At 42.0% G+C, this 21,539-nt stretch overlaps 1 protein-coding gene across 1 annotated transcript; it reads right to left on the bottom strand.

Moving 5' to 3' along the window:
* Positions 1 to 1,695: 1,695 nt before the first annotated feature.
* LOC129816857 (adrenodoxin-like) lies at positions 1,696 to 13,892 on the bottom strand. The gene is made up of 4 exons (XM_055871790.1): positions 13,604 to 13,892; positions 8,116 to 8,240; positions 4,106 to 4,235; positions 1,696 to 3,067 (listed from the first exon to the last, which is right to left on the bottom strand). The coding sequence occupies exons 1-4, from the start codon at positions 13,768 to 13,770 to the stop codon at positions 2,953 to 2,955; spliced, it is 537 nt and encodes a 178-aa protein (XP_055727765.1). The 5' UTR covers positions 13,771 to 13,892; the 3' UTR covers positions 1,696 to 2,952.
* Positions 13,893 to 21,539: the final 7,647 nt, after the last annotated feature.

Below are 21,539 nucleotides of genomic sequence, written 5' to 3'. Positions count from 1 at the left end.
GGTGGCAGCATCATGTTGTGGGGGTGCTTTGCTGCAGGAGGGACTGGTGCACTACACAAAATAGATGGCATCATGAGGCAGGAAAATTATGTGGATATATTGAAGCAACATCTCAAGACATCAGTCAGGAAGTTAAAGCTTGGTCGCAAATGGGTCTTCCAAATGGACAATGACACCAAGCATACTTCCAAAGTTGTGGCAAAATGGCTTAAGGACAAAGTCAAGGTACTGGAGTGGCCATCACAAAGCCCTGACCTTAATCCTATAGTATATTTGTGGGCAGAACTGAAAAAGCGTGTGCGATCAAGGAGGCCTACAAACCTGACTCAATTACTGTCAGGAGGAATGGGCGAAAATTCACCCAACTTATTGTGGGAAGCTTGTGGAAGGCTACCTGAAACATTTGACCCACGTTAAACAATTTAAAGGCAATGCTACCAAATACTAACCAGTGCTCCCGCACATTGGCTAACCGGGCTATCTGCATTGTGTCCCACCACCCCCTCTTTACGCAACTGCTACTCTCTGTTCATTATATATGCAGTCACTTTAACCAGATCTACATGTACATACTACCTCAATCAGCCTGACTAACCGGTGTCTGTATCTAGCCTCGCTACTTTTATAGCCTGTCTTTTTACTGTTGTTTTATTTTTTTTACTTACCTATTGTTCACCTAATACCTTTTTTGAACTATTGGTTAGAGCCTGTAAGTAAGCATTTCACTGTAAGGTTGTATTCACCTGTTGTATTCGGCGCACGTGACAAACTTTGATTTGTATGTAAACTTCTGACCCACTGGGAATGTGATGAAAGGAATTATAGCAGAAATAAATAATTCTCTCTACTATTATTCTGACATTTCACATTCTTAAAATAAAGTGGTGATCCTAACTGACCTAAGACAGGGAATTTTTACTAGGATTAAATGTCACCAATTGTGAAAAACTGTGTTGAAATGTATTTGGCTAAGGTGTATGTAAACTTCAGACTTCAACTGTAAATCAATCTTCCCTATTCCATTCTGACTCATGTATGAATATGTTTAACCTATATTTCCTTCCACTTGTACCTACCCATGAGCCCCCATCTCACCCCTCCCCTGACGTTACTACCTCTTTGCTAACCTCTCTCCACGTTTCTATTTGTCAACCCTGTCCTCACATCTCCTTCTACCCTTGTCACCTAACCCCTTTTTCCATACCTTTGCCTGTCTTACCCTTTCTCACCCCTTTACTCCGGTCTCTCCACCTCCCTCTCTCTTGCTCTCTGAGTGACAGTTGATTGATGTGTTTGTCAGCAGCTCTCTCAGAACAAAGATGATGTCATCACTGAGAGACACCTCAGATGAGTGACTGAGTGTGCCGAAGCCACTTTTCCACTGCTCCCACTAATAACCCCTCTAAGTCTGACAACACATTCCACACGAGCCATCTTTGAGTTGTCTCAATTAGAACTAGGGGAAAGCGGAGGCAACATAACACACATTTCTCAGGGGGAAAGGAGGAGTCTGTCAAAATGAGAAGAGTGCAACAGTGTAGAGATGCTGAACACAGAGGAAGAACGCTCAGAATGTTAGAAATTGTAAATGTGAAATGTTTTGTAAAGTTAGTATTATAGCTTAGGCCTACCTGAACGTATGTGACACAAGGTAGAATGACAAGGTAAAAATAAAATACAGAGTGGATGCATTGATCTTAATAATTAGGAAAACTCTTTTATTTCAGCATTTCAACAATACTAAATATTTGATCTATAAACAAAAAACTTGACATTCGATTACTGGCTATTTACTGTGGGTTACTAGCTATTTGCTGTAGGTTACTAGCCATTTACTGTAGGTTACTAGCGGAACACAGGAGTGATGGTTGCTGATAATGGACCTCTGTACGCCTATGTAGATATTCCATTTTAAAAAATCTGCCGTTTCCAGCTACAATAGTCATTTACAACATTAACAATGTCTACACTGTGTATTTCTGATGTTATTTTAATTTCTAAGTGACCCAAACTTTTGAACGGTAATGTGTATATATATATTTACCCCAAATAGGGGTATATTCTCTATACCCACCCCTACCTTGTCACATCACAACTGATTGGCTCAAATGCATTAAGAAGGAAAGAAATTAACTTTTAACAAGGCACACCTGTTAATTGAAATGCATTCCAGGTGACTACCTTATGAAGCTGGTTGAGAGAATGCCAAGAGTGTGCAAAGCTGTCATCAAGGAAAAGGGTGGCTACTTTGAAGAATGTCAAATATAAAATTTATTTTGATATATTTAATACTTTTTTTGGTTACTACATGATTCCATATGTGTTATTTCATAGTCTTGATGTCTTCACTATTATTCTACAATGTAGAAAATAGTAAAAATAAAGAAACACTCTTGAATGAGTAGGTGTGTCCAAAATTTTCACTGGTACTGTATACCACTTGCACTTCTAGAGGCCTTAACAAAGGTTTCTAAACTGGCAGTGAATAAAGGGCAAAACAGACCAAAGAACATGGCAAATACTAAACCATTAAAGGTTTAAGACTTGCTGCCACTCCAATCTGTCCCCTACTGTATGCACATTCAATTGTTGAGGCACTACTACCACCACATACTGTATCAGTTAAATTGGTACCTCACTCTCACTAACCGGTGGAACAAATGCAGCCTCTTACAAGGCACACCTCATAATATGTTAATGAAAACAACAATAACATGAAACCACTACAGGGAAGGGTACAGTATTCTGTGGGGTGGAATTACAGTAGCATTGGAAATATAGCGCTTTTTAACATGAATGTACTGTTAAACCAAGTTTCTTTGGAATTGTATAGTATCAATTAATCAGTTAGACCTAAAACCACCCAGATTGCATTTCGATTTAGGGCAATTAATCATTAATATAGCACTTCACTGTTAGTTTTGTATAATACTGTAAAAACAACAAGATGCTTTACAGTGTAGGTCCAGCATCGTCAGATCTCCGCATGTCGTTCACCCCGTCTGGCACACGGACCGTTATGCCCTCCAGATCTCTGGATAGGCAGACCTGACAACCCAGACGAGACCTGCAGGACCGCAGACAGCAGGTACAGGGACAAGGTCATTACACACACTTTATTAACAGGGAACCATGTTGTCAAATCTATTCCCTTCCCACTAGCACCTTGGTTTGGCTCTTTTGTGGTTAAGGCCCAGGCTGGTCTCATGCACTTTGTGACAAAATCATTTATAAAATAAAAATCTACAAAAATCTAATCTGATGCTACAGACAGTTAAAGCAAACACCAAGTCTTAAAAGTCTGTGGTGGAGGGGTTAATAATAAAATAAATATCACACTAGCATAAGAAGCGCACATACACTATGTTCACATTCACATGTGAATAGACCTTACGTAACATGTTATGTTATCATTCCAAATGTGTGAGCTACTGTGTAAACTGTTTGTCTTAAACTGGGATGGGAGCCATGTGGGAAAAGCACATCCTCATTAGTAGAGAAACCCACAGTCAGTATCTGCTATTGATGTGTTCCAGAAAATCATGTTAGATATGTGAAAGGTCAGCCAGGGGAAAACTCTGGTCTTGACCAGGTTAAATGTTATAGACAAACAAGAGTCTCAAATACAATGTGGCTGAGAGCATCACGTTGCTGAGACTGAGCACATGTGAGGGAGAAAACACACGATTGATATGCATTATAATCATAATGATTTGATTTGTCACCTGAGTGGAATTAGTACCCTTTTCATACCTAACTAATTATATTCTAATGTGAAGTGAATTGGAAAGAAACAATTATCTTATATTAATCAAACTGTGGTTATTTTTAATCTGCTCATCTCACCCGGCAACTGAACCTCTTGATCTCTATTGGCTGGAAGCCTACCTGAAATAATGTGATTTATCAGCAGGTTAAGCCGTGGGCCAGGCTCAACATGTTCATAGGTGTTCTATGTGTGAGTGTGTGTGGGAGAGAGTACATGCTATGTGATGTGTATGCATCAGCAAGCGTGTGTCTCATTTGTCTGTGAGGCCTTTAATATGCCAGAATCATCTTCCCGCCAATGTGTGTTTTGGAATGTGCGTGTATGTCTGTGACTCACGTATCAGTGAGGCCAAAGGCCAGGTCCAGCATGTCATTCTCCTCATCAGTGATGGGCCCCAGCTGGTTGTACACCTTCTGATCCAGGATCACATGACAGGTAGAACAGGCCAGGGTCCCCTCACACACACCTGGGGAACACACATTTAAAAGCAAACTGTTAAGGGATGATGTATATCAGGATCTATCAGTAGAGAACAGCCCAGTCCTAGAGGGGAATGACTTCACTGACTTTCCATTCATATGATTGAAACCACAGGATGTACACATGGGGGGGGGGGGGGGGGGGGGAGAAAGAGAGAGAAAAAAATAAATACATTATGGGATATGTAAGGATGAAGTTCTGAAGGCACTGGATTAATGTCTACTCTAATGCATGGAACCGTTTTTACTGTGAGGAGAGAGGAAGAGGTGAGAGGTTGTGAGAAAGCTTTACACCAGCCCAACCCACGGACCTGCCCAGAAACACTACAAAAATGAGTTCAGCCTATCAAAAGCACATTCCATTCAGGATTGACTTCCTTCTGCGAGAGGCGGGTTCACGCATTGGTAGCTCAGTTGGTAGAGCATGTCGCTTGTAACGCGAGGGTAGTGAGTTCGAATCCTGGGGCAACCCATACATAAAAAATGAGGGGGCGCAAACAATGCAAAAAAAGCCCATTGATCGTCTATTACCAGAATGCTAACAAAATTTGCACAGGTAATAGCCAAATCACATAGATGCCATTAACTAAATGCTAACGAGCTAAAACTAACCAACTAATTGCAAAGACAGGCAAATCCAGCTCAAGTTGTACAAGCATAGCTAGTAGCTACCCAATGTAATTTTCGGTGAGTGTGGTTACTTAGAAGCGAAAGTGAACGAGACAAATTGTGCAAATGAACAAAGTTGTGATTCATGGTTTTCTGAAGGAAGACCAGCATGTGTACACAATGCAGATGGGAGAAGAACGGAGGAGGGGGGAAGAAAACAGTAGTAGAAAGCACAGGGAAAAATGTCAGCTGTACAGAACTCACCCAGAACTCTAACTTCTAACAGAAAAAAATATATATTTATTTAACAAGGCAAGTCAGTTAATAACAAATTCTTATTTACAATGACGGCCTACCACGGCCAAACCCTCCCCTAACCCGGACGACGTTGGGCCAATTGTGTGCCGCCCTTTGGGACTCCCGATCACGGCTGGTTGTGATACAGCCCGGGATCAAATCAGCGGCTGTAGTGACACCTCCGACCACTGTGCCACTCAGTAACTTCATCACCTCATGCGCGTTTACAATAAAGACTCACCAATAGATAGATATAGAACACTATGGACTCACCAGCTCCTGCTTTCTCCCGTTATGCTATTTACAAACAAACACGTAACTGGCTCAACTGGGAACTACGGTAAGGTGAAATGAAGAACGCAATCTGCTTCATCTCCTAACGTATTGCACAAGTTGACTGCTGGTATTTACTTAAAATGTAGCTACAAATCTGAACATTACTTGAAAAAATTCAAAGAAATAGTCGTGACGGTATTGAAAAACTATCCCATGGCTTTTTCCCCAATACCCCAGGTATACGGTATACCGCCCAAGACTAGAGACTAGAAATAGACCTCCACCTCCAGTGGCCTTCGTTTACTGCTCTCTCCCCCTCTCTCTAGGCAGGAGGATGAGGAGTCCTGACATCTGCAGGGGAGGACAGAACCCCAGACAGGTTTTCCCCCTCTTTCTACCATGGCGCTTTTTCAGGGATCCAGATTGTATCATGTCAATGCCTAAATAGGACAGACGTGCATGAGAAATGAGCTGGACAGAGAAGACAGAGGGAAAGAGTGCGAGAAAAAAAGCCTTGCAAACATCAAAGGTTATGTTGCTGACGCATATTGTGTTCACCCCCTCTCTTTCCCTCCCTCCCTCGGTTCTCTCACTCTGTCTGGATAGAATGCTTGATGCTGGGGCTCATCCATATAAAGCCATGGAAACATTTAGTAGAAGTGCCAGAGGTAACTGGGCAGCATGTTAAAGTGCCACTCTTGGTGAGAGAGTGACAGTCTAACTACACGCCCTAATATGGAAATAATGCCATGTCATCCTCTGGCTTCTTCATCAGCTTCTTGTAGGAAATGTATATTGGATCTTATCAAATAAACACAGCATCAGAAATATGGATCCACATTGGCAATTGCCAGGATGCGAACAGTATCCATAAGCATGCAGTCTACTTCACCATGGCACATCTAGGACGGGCACAATTACCGTATAACAGTGTAACTGACGGTTATGGATGAAGACAGTCATAACCGTTTATTTTTGACTGACTGAAGATGGGATGGCTGGGCATTCATGTGGTAGAGTCCGTTTCCACGGTAACATGGACTCTTAACAACGTGATGAAACTTTGTTGCTTCTTGCTGAAACAAGGAAGGTGTTGTAGCAAACAAGTCTTCAGTTGCCTATGCAACAGCCCCCTCCCTGCAGCAGCAGCACACCTCGAAATAGAATGAATAGAACAGGCTTGGAACCGCTAACCCTGGCAATTTGACTGGTAAACTCATGGGTACACTTGCAATGGCTGCCTGGTATTGTGATGCAATAATTTCCATGGTAATGTGTACTGAACAAAAATATAAAATGCAACAATTTCAAAGATTTTACTGAGTTTATATAAGAAAATCAGACAATTTAAATAAATTCAATAGGCCCTAATCTATGGATTTCACATGACTGGGAATATAGATATGCATCTGTTGGTCACAGATACCTTAAAAAAAGGTAGGCATTTTGCCTCATGCAGTGTGACACATCTCCTTCGCATAGAGTTGATCAGGCTGTTGATTGTGGCCTGTGGAATGCTGTCCTACTCCTCTTCAATGGCTGTGTGAAGTTGCTGGATATTGGCGGGAACTGGAACACGCTGTCTTACACGTCGATCCAGAGCATCCCAAATGTGCTCAGCGGGTGACATGTCTGGTGAGTATGCAGGCCATGGAAGAACTGGGACATTTTCAGCTTCCAAGAATTGTGTACAGATCCTTGCGACATGGGGCCATGCATTATCATGCTGAAACATGAGGTGATGAATGGCAAGACAATGTGCCACAGGATCTCGTCACGGTATCTCTCTGTGCATTCAAACTGCCATCGATAAAATGCAATTGTGTTTGTTCTCCGTATCTTATGCCTGCCCATACCATATCTCCACCGCCACCATGAGGCACTCTGTTCACAACGTTGACATCAGCAAACCGCTCACCCACACGACGCCATACACGTGGTCTGCGATTGAGAGGCCGGTTGGACGTACTGCCAAATTCTCTAAAACAACGTTGGAGGCGGCTTATGGTAGAGAAATGAACATTAATTCTCTGGCAACAGCTCTGGTGGACATTTCTGCAGTAAGCATGCCAATTGCACACTCCCTCAAAACTTAAGACATCTGTGTCATTGTGTTGTGTGACAAAACTGTGGCCTTTTATTGTCCCCAGCACAAGGTGCACCTGTGTAATGATAATTCTGTTTAATCATCTTTTTGATATGCCACACCTTTCAAGTGGATGGATTATCTTGGCAAAGGAGAAATACTAATAGGGATAAACAAATTTGTGCACAAAATTTGAGAGAAATAAGCATTTAATGTGTATGGAACATTTCGGGGATCTTTTATGTCAGCTCATGAAACATGGGAACAAAACTTCACATGTTGCATTCATATTTTTGTTCAGTGTAGAATGTTCATTCAAATTATGCAGATTTGGCTCATGCAATGGAATATTTGGTAATGTCAGTTGAGTTGAATCAATGAATCACAGCACATATTAATGGGTACAATTCCTGCTTTGATCCTCGCAATGGCCGCCAGTCCACCCATTATGCTATCATTGACTTGAATTGGGACGCCAGTTCTATGACGGCATAATGTGCGTAAAAATAAAAAAATTACACTGACCGCAGTCATTTGGCAGGCCAATTATGTCATCCAAAATTCCATGACCATCACAGCCCTAGGTACACCACACTTACCAAAACCTTCAATATCTAGGTTTTGTTCGACCACCAGGTCTAGAAGACTGTTGCCCTTGGCACTTGAAGTGGTGATCTTCCGCCCATCGCGGTTGATGAAATAGACAGTCACCTTCTCCTCTGACCTAGAGTAGGATAGAGAAAGTGAATGGAGACAGAATGAGAGAGAGAGAGAGAGAGAGAAAGAGAGAAAGAGAGAGAGAAAGAGAGAGAGAACCAGGGTTCTTTTCAGGTGAGCCAAGAATAACATAATACAAAACCATCACAGGATAAAAATATTTTGGCTTGCCTTTGAACCCAACTAAAAATGAGTTTGCATGACGTATGTTAGAGTTGCCAGGATATTTTGTTACCTTTGAAGTCTCAAAAGGTAACAAAGTATGCAGGTAATGCACTGGCATAACGTAGTTTCACTGGACCCTGACAGTCACTCAAAGTATAGACTACCAATCGCTGTCAAAGATGCTGAAATTTTGACGTTTATGCGGTTACATGCCTATTGAATTGATGATAGGCTTTCTGTGGTGCCAGGGCAATGGATAAATATTTATTGGTAGGCCTATTTGGTTCACAAAGCTATACACTGTGTCGCAATGCTGCCATTTTTAGACTGTTGGCTGGCGGCAATAATGTAATTACTTTTTCAGTAAATCAAGTTGGAAATTCAAACATTTCAGATTGTAAAAATAAATGTCCGATGCAACAGCATACTAATCAGCTACCAATAGATTTTTTAAAATATAAATCTGTCCTTTATAGGCTACCTGAACCTGCCTGACATGAGCCGTCCTCTCACTCTCTCCCAGTTTGGATAGAAAGTTGTTGTGCGTAAAACCAGTCTATTATTGGCAAATAATAGTCAGTCCACCCTCAAAACACTAGCTTACCGTATTTAGCTGCTATTTATAAACCTTTTATAAAAATTACACATCAAATAGCCTAACAATGAGGAAAAGAGTAGTCGGTTTGAGGATAAATTCAGCCACTATTTATTGTTGAACTTACAGCCTACACAAATGGCCTGCAATATTCAACGTACATTTAATTAAATCCAATTAAATCCAATTTGAGAGACTCCCCTGGTCTCCTGAAGTCCTCATTTTTTGTGTGTAAATGTTTTCACCATGGCCTGAATGTCCAGGTTGCTGGACCGACTGTTTTCTATACCGAGTATTGCCAACCCAGATAGTCTTTCCTGAGACATTGTGTATTACACTCAGTGGCCTGTTTATTAGGTATTAGGCTCACGGAAATGGTTCGCTCCTACAGCCAGTCACGTGGCCTTGGCTTGCTATATAAAGCAGGCAAACAGGCATCCAGTTACTGTTCGATTGAACATTAGGATGGGCAAAACGAGTGACCTAAGTGACTTTGAATGTGGAATGATCGTCGGTGCCAGGTGCACCGGTTCCAGTATCTCAGAAACGGATGGCCTCCTGGGATTTTCACACGCGACCGTGTCTAGGGTTTAACAAGAATGGTACACAAAGAAAAAACATCCAGTCAGCGGCAGTCCTGTGGGCGAAAACAGCTCGTTGATGAGAGGTTGAAGGAGAAAGGCAAGAATCCTACAAGCTAACAGGTGGGCCACAAACAGACAAATAACGGCGCAGTACAACAGTGGTGTGCAGAGCGGCATCTTGGAACGCAAAACTTGTTGGTCCTTGTCACAGATGGGGTACTGTAGCAGACGACCACACCGGGTTCCACTTTTCTCAGCTAAAAACAAGAATAAGCGGCTCCACGTGATCACCAACACTGTAAAATTGAGGAGTGGAAAAACATTGCCTTGCCCAATGAATTCCGGTTCCTGTTGCATCATGCTAATAGCGGTCAGGGCGTAAGCAGCATGAGTCCATGGTCCCATCCTGTCTGGTGTCAACGGTACAGGCTGGTGGTGGTAGTGTAATGGTGGGGGGAATGTTTTCCTGGCACTCATTAGGTCCCTTGATACCAATTGAGCAATGTTAGCATGCCCAGATTAATTCAGGCTGTTCTGGATGCAAATGGGTGGGGGGGGTATGACGCAGTACTAGATGGGTGTACCTAATAAACTACACACAATTTAAAAACTTAGTCTTGAATGATGCATGCAAGCTCTCCATAGCCGATGTGAGGAAGACCTTTAAACAGGTCAACATTCACAAGGCCCAGGACGTGTACTACGAGCATGCGCTGACCAACTGCCAAGTGTCTTCACTGACATTTTCAACCTGTCCCTTACTGAGTCTGTAATACCAACATGTTTCAAGCAGACCACCATAGTCCCTGTGCCCAAGAACACCAAGGTAACCTGCCAAAATGACTACCGACCCGTAGCACTCAAGTATGTAGCCATGAAGTGCTTTGAAAGACTGGTCATGGCTCACAACACTATTATCCCAGAAACCCTAGACCCACTCCAATTTGCATACCGCCCCAAGAGATCCACAGACGATGCAATCTCTATTGCACTCCACACTGCCTTTCCCACCTGGACAAAAGGAACACCTACGTGAGAATGCTATTCATTGACTACAGCTCAGCCTTCTACACGATAGTGCCCTCAAAGCTCATCACTAAGCTAAGGACCATGGGACTAAACAGGTAACAACCCTGCCATGCTGATCCTCAACACAGGGGCCCCTCAGGGGCGAGTGCTCAGTCCCCTCCTGTACTCCCTGTTCACATGACTGCATGGCCAAGCACGACTCCAACACCATCATTAAGTTTGCAGACAACACAACAGTGGTAGACCTGATCACAGAACAGACAATGATGAGACAGCATATAGGGAGGTCAGAGACCTGGCAGTGTGGTGCCAGGACAACAACCTCTCCCTCAAAGTGATCAAGACAAAGGAGATGATCGTGGACTACAGGAAAAGTAGGTCCAAGCACGCCCCCATTCTCATCGATGGGGCTGTAGTGGAGCAGGTTGAGAGCTTGTCCACGTCACCTAACAAACTATCATGGTCCAAACACACTAAGACAGTTGTGAAGAGGGCACGACAACGCCTATTCCCCCTCGGGAGATTGAAAAGATGTGGCATGGGTCCTCACCGACAAACCAAATATAACTATAACCCTTTGCCTTGATGACAGTTTTGCACGCAATTGGCATTCTCTCAACCAGCTTCACCTGGGATGCTTTTCCAACAGTCTTGAAGGAGTTCCCAAACATGCTGAGGACTTGTTGGCTGCTTTTCCTTCACTCTGCGGTCCAACTCATCCCAAACCATCTCAATTGGGTTGAGGTCGGGTGATTGTGGAGGCCAGGTCATCTGATGCAGCACTCCATCACTCTCTTTCATGGTAAAATATCCCTTACACAGCCTGGAGGTGTGTTGGGTCATTGTCCTGTTGAAAAAAGAATGATAGTCCCATTAAGTGCAAACAAGATAGGATGGCGTATCGCTGTAGAATGATGTTATAGTTAAGTAGTTAAGTGTGCCTTGAATTCTAAATAAATCACAGACAGTGTCACCAGCAAAGCACCCCTACACCATCACACCTCCTCCTCCATGCTTCATGGTGGGAACCACACATGCAGAGATCATCCGTTCACATACTCTGCATCTCACAAAGACATGGTAGTTGGAACAAGAAATGTCACATTTGGACTCATCAGACCAAAGGACAGATTTCCACTAGTCTAATGTTCATTGCTCGTGTTCTTGGCCCAAGCAAGTCTCTTCTTATTATTGGTGTCCTTTAGCAGTGGTTTCTTTGCAGAAATTCAACCATGAAGGCTTGATTCACGCAGTCTCCTCTGAACAGTTGATGTTGAGATGTGTCTGTTGAACACTGTGAAGCATTTATTTGGGCTGCAATTTCTGAGGCTGGTAACTTTAATGCACTTATCCTCTGAAGCAGAGGTAACTCTGGGTCTTCCTTTCCTGTGGCGGTCCTCATGAGATCCAGTTTCATCATAGTGCTTGCTGGTTTTAGCCTACATCATCGTCAATATTCGGTCTGGTTGGCTTATGGGCGCAGAAGAGAGAGGCAGAAAGAGTGAAGTCAATCAGTAAAAGAAATCGAGCTAGCTAACTAGCAGAATTACATCAATTATCAACAATTAGCTGATCGCCCACCTCTTTTCCCAATGTCAATGATGTCTTTAGGAGGCACTGTATCTAGCTTTCTTAAAATGTGATGAGTTGTTGCTAACAAAACAAAACAATTTTTTTGCTAAAGAGGCATTTGGTATTTTATGAATTTGGAGATTTGAATTATGAAAGTATTTCCCCCCCCCCATTTTGAATACCTGCCCCCGAATGGTCTGTGCACGGCCCTGCATAGGCTACAACTAGAAATAGTTATGAAATACATCAAATGCAATACTAAACCAAGTGAGTTCAACCACAAGGGAAAGAAGTCTCTCCACAGTACACAGTGGTTTATGGTGATGTGTTGCTGTCCTCTAGTGTCTATATGTGAGAAGACAATGTTGGTATGGAGTCTCGATCCCTTCCCCCTGAATTGTGCACCTGATCACTCTCTCTACTAGAGTTTAAAGTATGGCACTTTCAGTTCGAACGAACTGAATGTGCCATGCTAGGCCCTTTGCCCTATTGGCGAGCTGTGCACACGGCTCTGTTTTTGATATTGCAAGGCTAGGCCTCAAAACTTGTGAGATTGCATAGCACTACAAGTGACACGTGCACAAAGGGAGAGAAAAAAACTGCTGCGCCGTGATTGGATAAAGCTTAACCCTGGGGACAAATTGCCTGACGACACAAAATGAATTATTCCGCTGCTCTATGTTCGTTAAATACTTAATTTCGAAAAATAAACTTCGATCATACCGATATTGTTTTTTTTAACGCAAAATGGTACGCAGTATCATCTGGATATGTGTGCAACAAAAGTTCAACATTCACCTTCTGCTAGTATTTCTGTCAAGCCTTCAACACATACAGTTGACACATACGTTCGATAAATCCAATGTATGCACCACACAGAACGCACTACAACCTCGGCAAGGCAAATGCAGCGTTCTGTCAGCGTACTGTCAGTATGATCGAGGCGTGTGCGTAGCGTTTGGCCGAAGCAAGGAGTTTTAATAACCAGGCAAAGGGACAAGCGTAACTTAGAAAAAAATATATATAAAAAAACAGGAAGCAGATCATACAACAGTAGGGCAGACTACCCAAAGTGTGCAGTCGGCAGATGTTTCCTAAAGAAAGATTACAAATTGCTAACATTTAGCAATTTCTACTCTTTCTGTAGGAAAGATCTGAAGACGGCACAAGTGTGCCACATATATACGCAGCAGGACTTCCACGCATCCTGCCTTTATAACGTTACATGCTGAACAAATATTGCTGACCATAATCGGATACTTTCTCATTCATAAAATATGATCAAAGTTATGTTGAAGTTGAATAGCCTAATTGAAATGTATCAGGTGCATTCAGTTGACATGCAAAAATAGTTTAATCTGTCTTTCTATGACATGGCTAGTGTTGAATGCTAAATAATAACATTTATACGTCACATTTTCCTACCTGAGTGGCTGTGCACTGGTGCCCAGTAGCACCTTATTACCGCCAAAGACCTGGGGCAGGTATGGTGATATTAAAATCCTAGATGCTGCGTGAAACGGAAAGGCACATTTCGTTCGATATCGTAACAAACGAGTAAAAAACTGTATTGATGCAGACGCAACCGACATGTTGCCCCAACGTCGATGTAAAATAGCCAAAATTATAGCAATTGATGCAAGTTCAGGAGTGTGTCAATGTACCCAGGCGAGAGCGAAATGTAAGCACCACAAAACATTTACCCCACTTGCAACCCTTAAGTGGATGTCTCCCTCCCTCCCTCGGAATTGCTCAATAGGGCATAAGGGGACCCAGGGTTTATGTGTGTGTGGAGCATGGATTGTGCCAGATAGGTTACGTGATTCATTAAAAACACTAGGCTCCTTAGTTCATGGTTATTTTCTAAAAAAGGTCAAGTCTAAGTCTAAAATGTAATCCATAAGAAACAAACCTGTAGACGAATTAATATGTTTACAATGTAATTACCATTTTGCATGTTATTTCTTAACCTGGTTATTTCTATTGTTAGGACTAATCAATGTATTTGTAGATGTGTGTAATGTTGTGTATTACTACATAAACAGATGGTATCCAACAAACCTCACCTGCCTACGGCCCTCTGTCACACCTTGAGAATTCTACTTATGGAACAATATGGGGCTTTATGCCTGTCTTTGTGGAGCAGTTTGGCTCTTGCCCTTCATTTCTATGTTTCCTGTCCAGGGTTGGGTAGGTTACTTTCTAAATGTAACACCAATCATACATTTTTGGTAATTGAGGAGGCTCAAATTGAAGGTCATTAACCAAAAAATAATTTACTAAAGTGATATGATGAATCATTTTGCTCACAATGTAATTTCCCTTCATTTAAATGGAGTAACACCAATGAATCTTTGTATTTAGACATACCAAATGACCAATGGAATCCCTTAAATTCTGACATACTTAAAGGGTCTAAGATTTGGTACTGTAGGTTACTTTCTAAATGGAATCTGGTACTGTTACTAGTTACCGGTCCAAAAGTTGAATCAATAACGCAACTTTAAAATTACCCAAACTCAGTAACGTAATCTGATTACTTTCAGACTCGCTCAGGTTTAACAAACTTAAACGCATGCCTTTTTCAATGCTGAATTGAATGTCAAGAGCTGTTAACAGAAAGATGTCAATTGATTTTTTCCCCTGCAAACATCCTTTCTGAATGTAAAAGTAGTCCAAGATAATCATCTACTTTTTCAAAAGTATCTGTAATCTGATTACAATATTTTAGCTGGTAACATAACAGATTAGTTTGTTTTTTTCGTAATCAGATTACACGCATCTGATTGCATGTAGGCCTAATTAGTTACTCCCCAACCCTGTTCCTGTCACGTTCCTGACCTGTTTTTCCTTTCTCTTGTATTATTTTAGTTGGTCAGGGCGTGAGTTGGGGTGGGTTGTCGATGTGTTTATTCTATGTTGGGATGTTTGTGTTCGGCCGGGTATGATTCTCAATCAGAGACAGCTGTCAATCGTTGTCCCTGATTGAGAATCATACTTAGGCAGCCTGTGATTCACGTGGTTGCTGTGGGTGGTTGTATCGCGTGTCTGTGTTAGCACCACAAGGGACTGTTTGCGGTTTGTTGTTTTTGTATGTTAAGTGTTCAGTCTGTTTTCATTAAATAATCATGGACACTAATCACTCTGCATATTGGTCTGATCCTTCTCGCCTCTCCTCCTCGTCCGAGGAGGAGGATTACGACGATCGTTACAGTTCCTGTCTCCACTTCAGTAATAGGATCATAGATCTTGGCTTGTTCCCCCACACTGACCTCAGCCCCATGGTCTCATAATACTCTTAACCAGCTACTGCCCATATAATCGACTTACTGTAGGCCTATATCAATGAATCCCATCACAAAGCACTTACTTGACTTCACTTAATCATAGACTTGCTAAACTCACTCATGCAACCTTGATTTCAGTTTAAATAACAATTAATCCTCAAGTCAATTTATACAGTAAGACTGCGCATTAGCGTTATACTTTGGATAGAATTTGGCCATAGGCACAGATCTAGAATCAGTTTACCCTCACATAATCCCACATTTAACTATTAGGTGGAAATTGCTAAACTGGCCAGAGGTCAGTGTCTAGGGGTAGCTTTATACCTACTGAGGTAAATCAGAAGACTGAGTGAGTGGATGGGGGGAGGAGAGGATGGATTAATCAAAGATCAGGGACAGATTAGAGAGGGATCGTAATCCCATTTGCCTCACCCCATGTCCCAATACTATAAAAAGACTAGACCAGGCCAGGGACTGCAGCTGAGATGTCTAAAAAATTACAGATACACCTCATGTCTTTGTCATTATACTTAGACTAGAGTATACAATATTATAGTCAGATGTCTTATACATGCAACAATGCATAGCTTTCATCATCATGGAAGTATAATGCAGAGATTTCATTATAGATGTAGGCTACTGTATATTGACACACTGAGCTACAATCCAATAGTGAGGCCACTGCACTAAGAACATTCAGTGGATTGTTGTGGCGGCCACAAGATTTGAATGGAATCAGATTCTCCCAGACATAATAACCTCACTGAGTCAATGAGAAGAGTCTGGCTCATGGCCGTAGGGTTAGATGTTTATCTAAACTCAGAACAGCTTTACAATTAGTGAAAAGAGGCTCATAAGTAAGGATTTCACTGTAAAGTATACACCTGTTGTATACGGCGCATGTGACAAATACAATTTGATTTGATTAATAAGAAGAGCGCAAACAAAAAAGAGCAAAAAAAGCAGAAAAGCAAGAGAGATCCTGAGCCAGTGAGAGAGAGGCAGAGGGAGAGGCAGAGTGAGAAAGAGAGAGCAATAACTCAATTTCTTGTCATCTCTTTGACAAATTACCAACCACAATAGACAGCTACAGTAGCTCTCCCCTGCAGTGCCTACCTGCAGTGTAGGATGACATTGCCATAAATTCCCACTAGATGGCGATAATGCAGTTGGTATTGCGAGTTAGTGATGTCAAAGTAGCCTAGTGATGCCAAGCTACAAACTGAGATAATGAATGAGTCAGAAACAGACTGAGTCACATAATACGGCTGTGGTAATGGAGTGTAAAGTAACCACATCAGTAGTTAGGTAAGACTCATCGATACAGAATGGGGACAGTTACGATGTGGTGGGAGTGTGAGGGACCGTCAGTAAACAGAGACTGACTAACAATGAGAATGTGTAGACTATATGTGAAAAAAGGTCCAGTTACCAGGACAACAAAGACAAATTCAATCTAGACACAGTTGCCCTAGAGTACACAAAGAATTAAACCTACCTTGGCCTAAACCTCAACACCACAGGTAACTTCCACAAGGCTGTGAACGATCTAAGAGACAAGGCAAGAAGGGCTTTCTTTGCCATCAAAAGGAACATACTGTAAAACTCGACATCCCAATTAGGATCTGGCTAAAATATAACTTATTGCTCTCTATGGTTGTGAGGTCTGGAGTCCATTCACCAACCAAGAATTCACAAAATGGGACAAACACCCAATAGAGACTCTGCATGCAGAATTCTGCAAAAATATCCTTCCTGTACAACTCAAAACCCCAAACAATGCATGCAGAGCAGAATTAGGACTATACCCGCTAATGATCAAAATCCAGAAGAGCTGTTAAATTCTACAACTATCCAAAAGGAAGCAATGGCCACACAAAGCCCTCAACTACAGAGAAATTAACCTAAAGAGTCCCCTAAGCCAGCTGGTTCTGGGGCTCTGTTCACTAACAGACCCCACAGAGCCCCATGACAGCAACACAATTAGACCCAACCAAATTATGAGAAAACAAAAATATAACTTTTTGACACACAAAACAACCAAGCAAACCGGAATACAATCTGCCCCAAAATAGAGAATACACAGTAGCAGAATACCTGACCACTGTGACAGACCCAAAATTAAGAAAATCCCTGACCATGTATAGACAGTGAGCATAACCTTGCTATTGAGAGGCCACCATAGGCAGACCTGGCTCTGCCCACTAAATCAGGTGGAAAATGAGCTGCCCTTCCTTATCTCCTGCCAAAGGCATGACCATATTAGAGACACATACAGTGAATTCTGAAAGTATTCAGACCCCTTGATTTTTTTCTACATTTTGTTACGTTACAGCCTTATTCTAAAATTGATTAAATTAGTTTTTCCCGGCACAATCTACACACCATACCCCACAATGACAAAGCAAAACATTTTTTTTTACATTTTTGCATATTTATAAAAAAATATATATCAGATTTACATACAGTTGTGGCCAAAACGTTTTGAGAATGACACAATTATTAATTTTCACAAAGTCTGCTGCCTCAGTTGATGGCAATTTGCATATACTCCAGAAGATTTTGAAGAGTGATCAGATGAATTGTAATTAATTGCAAAGTCCCTCTTTGCCATGCAAATGAACTGAATCACCACAAAACATTTCCACTGCATTTCAGCCCTTCCACAAAAGGACCAGCTGACATCATGTCAGTGATTATCTCCTTAACACCGGTGTGAGTGTTGACGAGGACAAGGCTGGAGATCACTCTGTCATGCTGATTGAGTTCGAATAACAGACTGGAAGCTTCAAAAGGAAGGTGGTGCTTGGAATCATTGTTCATCCTCTGTCAACCATGGTTACCTGCAAGGAAACACATGCCATGTGTTTGGCATGTGTTTCATCATTGCTTTGCACAAAAAGGGCTTCACAGGCAAGGATATTGCTGCCAGTAAGATTGCACCTAAAACAACCATTTATCGGATCATCAAGAACTTCAAGGAGAGAGGTTCAATTGTTGTGAAGAAGGCTTCAGGGCGCTCAAGAAAGTCCAGCAAGCGTCAGGACCGTCTCCTAAAGTTGATTCATCTGCGGGATCGGGGCATCACCAGTACAGAGCTTGCTCAGGAATGGCAGCAGGCAGGTGTGAGTGCATCTGCACGCACAGTGAGGCAAAGACTTTTGGAGGATGGCCTGGTGTCAAGAAGGGCAGCAAAGAAGCCACTTCTCTCCAGGAAAAACATCAGGGACAGCCTGATATTCTGCAAAAGGTGCAGGGATTGGACTGCTGAGGACTGGGGTAAAGTCATTTTCTCTGATGAATCCCCTTTCCGATTGTTTGGGGCATCCGGAAAAAAGCTTGTCCCGGGGAAGACAAGGTGAGCGCTACCATCAGTCCTGTGTCATGCCAACAGTAAAGCATCTTGAGACCTATCATGTGTGGGGTTGCTTCTCAGCCAAGGGAGTGGGCTCACTCACAATTTGCCTAAGAACACAGCCATGAATAAAGGATGGTAACAACACATCCTCCGAGAGAAACTTCTCCCAACCATCCATGAACAGTTTGGTGACGAACAATGCCTTTTCCAGCATGATGGAGCACCTTGCCATAAGGCAAAAGTGATAACTAAGTGGCTCGGGGAACAAAACATCGATATTTTGGGTCCATGGCCAGGAAACTCCCCAGACCTTAATCCCATTGAGAACTTGTGGTCAATCCTCAAGAGGCGGGTGGACAAACAAACAGAACCCCCAAATTCTGACAAACTCCAAGCATTGATTATGCAAGAATGGGCTGCCATCAGTCAGGATGTGGGCCAGAAGTGAATTGACAGCATGCCAGGGCGGATTGCAGAGGTCTTGAAAAAGAAGGGTCAACACGGCAAATATTGACTCTTTGCATCAACTTCATGTAATTGTCAATAAAAGCCTTTGACACTTATGAAATGCTTGTAATTATACTTCAGTATTCCATAGTACCATCTGACAAAAATTCTAAAGACACTGAAGCAGCAAACTTTGTGAAAATGTATATTTGTGTCATTCTCAAAACTTTTGGCCACGACTGTACAGTACCAATCAAAAATGTGGATACACCTACTCATTCAAAGGTTTTTCTTAATTTGTACTATTTTCTACATTGTAGAATATTAGTGAATACATCACAACTATGAAATAACCCATATGGAATCATGTAGTAAACAAAAAAGTGTTAAACAAATCAAAATATAGTTTATATTTGAGATTCTTAAAAGTAGTCACCCTTTGCCTTGATGACAACTTTGAGCAGTCTTGGAATTCTCTCAACCATATTCACCTGGAGTGCTTTTCCAACAGTCTTGAAGGAGTTCCCAAATATGCTGAGCACTTGTTGGCTGCTTTTCCTTCACTCTGCGGTCCAACTCATCCCAAACCATCTCAATTGGGTTGAGGTCAGGTGATTGTGGAGGCCAGGTCATCTCATGAAGCATTCCATCACTCTCCTTCTTGGTCAAATAGCCCTTACACAACCTGGAGGTGTGTTGGGTCATTGTCCTGTTGAAAAATAAATGATAGTCCCCCTAAGCACAAACCATATGGGATGGAGTATCCTGCAGCATGCTGTTGTAGCCATGCTGGTTAAGTGTGCCTTGAATTCTAAATAAATCACAGACAATGTCACCAGCAAAGCACCCCCACACCATCACACCTCCTCCTCCATGCTTCACAGTGGGAACCACACATGTGGAGATTATCCGTTTACCAAGTATGCGTCTCACAAAGACACGTGGTTGGAACAAAAAATCTCAAATTTAGACTCCACCGGTCTAATGTCCATTGCTCGTGTTTCTTGATCCAAGCAAGTCCCTTCTTCTTATTGGTGTCCTTTAGCAGTGGTTTCTTTGCAGCAATACGACCATGAAGACCTGATTCATGCAGTCTCCTCTGAACAGTTGATAATGAGATGTGTCTGTTGCTTGAACTCTGTGAAGCATTTATTTGGGCTGCAATTTCTGAGGCTGGTAACTCTAATGAACTTATCCTCTGCAGCAGAGGTAACTCTGGATCTTCCTTTCCTGTGGCGGTCCTCATGAGAGACAGTTTCGTCATAGCGCTTGATGGTTCTTGCGACTGCACTTGAAAAAACGTTAAAAGTTCTTGAAATGTTCCGTATTGACTGAACTTCATGCTTAAATAAAGGACTGTCATTTCTCTTTGCTTATTTGAGCTGTTCTTGCCATAATATGGACTTAGTCTTTTACCAAATAGGGCTATCTTCTCTATACCACCTCTACCTTGTCACAACACAAATGATTGGCCCAAACGCATTAAGAAGGAAAGAAATTCCACAAATAAACTTTTAAAAAGGCACATCTGTTAATTGAAATGCATTCTAGGTGACTACATCATGAAGCTGGTTGAGAGAATGCCAAGAGTGTGCAAAGCTGTCATCAAGGCAAAGGGTTGCTATTTGAAGAATCTCAAATATTAAATATACACTACCGTTCAAAAGTTTGGGGTCACTTAGAAATGTCATTGTTTTTGAAAGAAAAGCAAATTTTTTGGTCCATTAAAATAACATCACATTGATCAGAAATGCAGTGTATACATTATGAATGTAGTAAATTACTATTGTAGCTGGAAACAGCAGATTTCTTATGGAATATCTACATAGACAGATGCCCATTATCAGCAACCACCACTCCTGTGTTCCAATGGCACGCAAGGGTTAGCTAATCTAAGTTATCATTTTAAAAGGACAATTGATCATTAGAAAAACATTTTGTAATTATGTTAGCACAGCTGAAAACTGTTGTGCTAATTAAAGAAGCAATACAACTGGCCTTCTTTAGACTCGTTGAGTATCTGGAGCATCAGCATTTGTGGGTTCAATTACAGGCTCAAAATGGCTAGACAAAGAACTTTCTCTGAAACTCATCAGTCTATTTTTGTTCTGAGAAATGAAGGCTATTCCATGCGAGAAATTGCTAATCTCATACGACGCTGTGTACTATTCCCTTCACAGAACAGCGCAAACTGTCTCTAACCAGAATAGAAAGAGGAGTGGGAGGCCCCGGTGCACAACGGAGCAAGAGGACAAGTACATTAGAGTGT

Source organism: Salvelinus fontinalis, chromosome 19 (assembly GCF_029448725.1).
Source record: "Salvelinus fontinalis isolate EN_2023a chromosome 19, ASM2944872v1, whole genome shotgun sequence".
In the NCBI taxonomy this organism is placed as follows: domain Eukaryota; kingdom Metazoa; phylum Chordata; class Actinopteri; order Salmoniformes; family Salmonidae; genus Salvelinus; species Salvelinus fontinalis.
This window is presented reverse-complemented; position numbering and strand designations above follow the sequence as displayed.

Excerpts from the sequence above, each read along its gene's own strand:
- LOC129816857 (XM_055871790.1), bottom strand. The coding sequence starts at position 13,770 with ATGTCGGTTGCGTCTGCATCAATACAGTTTTTTACTCGTTTGTTACGA. Across the intron at positions 8,241-13,603 it reads ACCAGTGCACAGCCACTCAG|GTCAGAGGAGAAGGTGACTG; the intron begins GTAGGAAAATGT and ends ATCCTACTCTAG. Across the intron at positions 4,236-8,115 it reads CCTAGATATTGAAGGTTTTG|GTGTGTGTGAGGGGACCCTG; the intron begins GTAAGTGTGGTG and ends TGTGTTCCCCAG.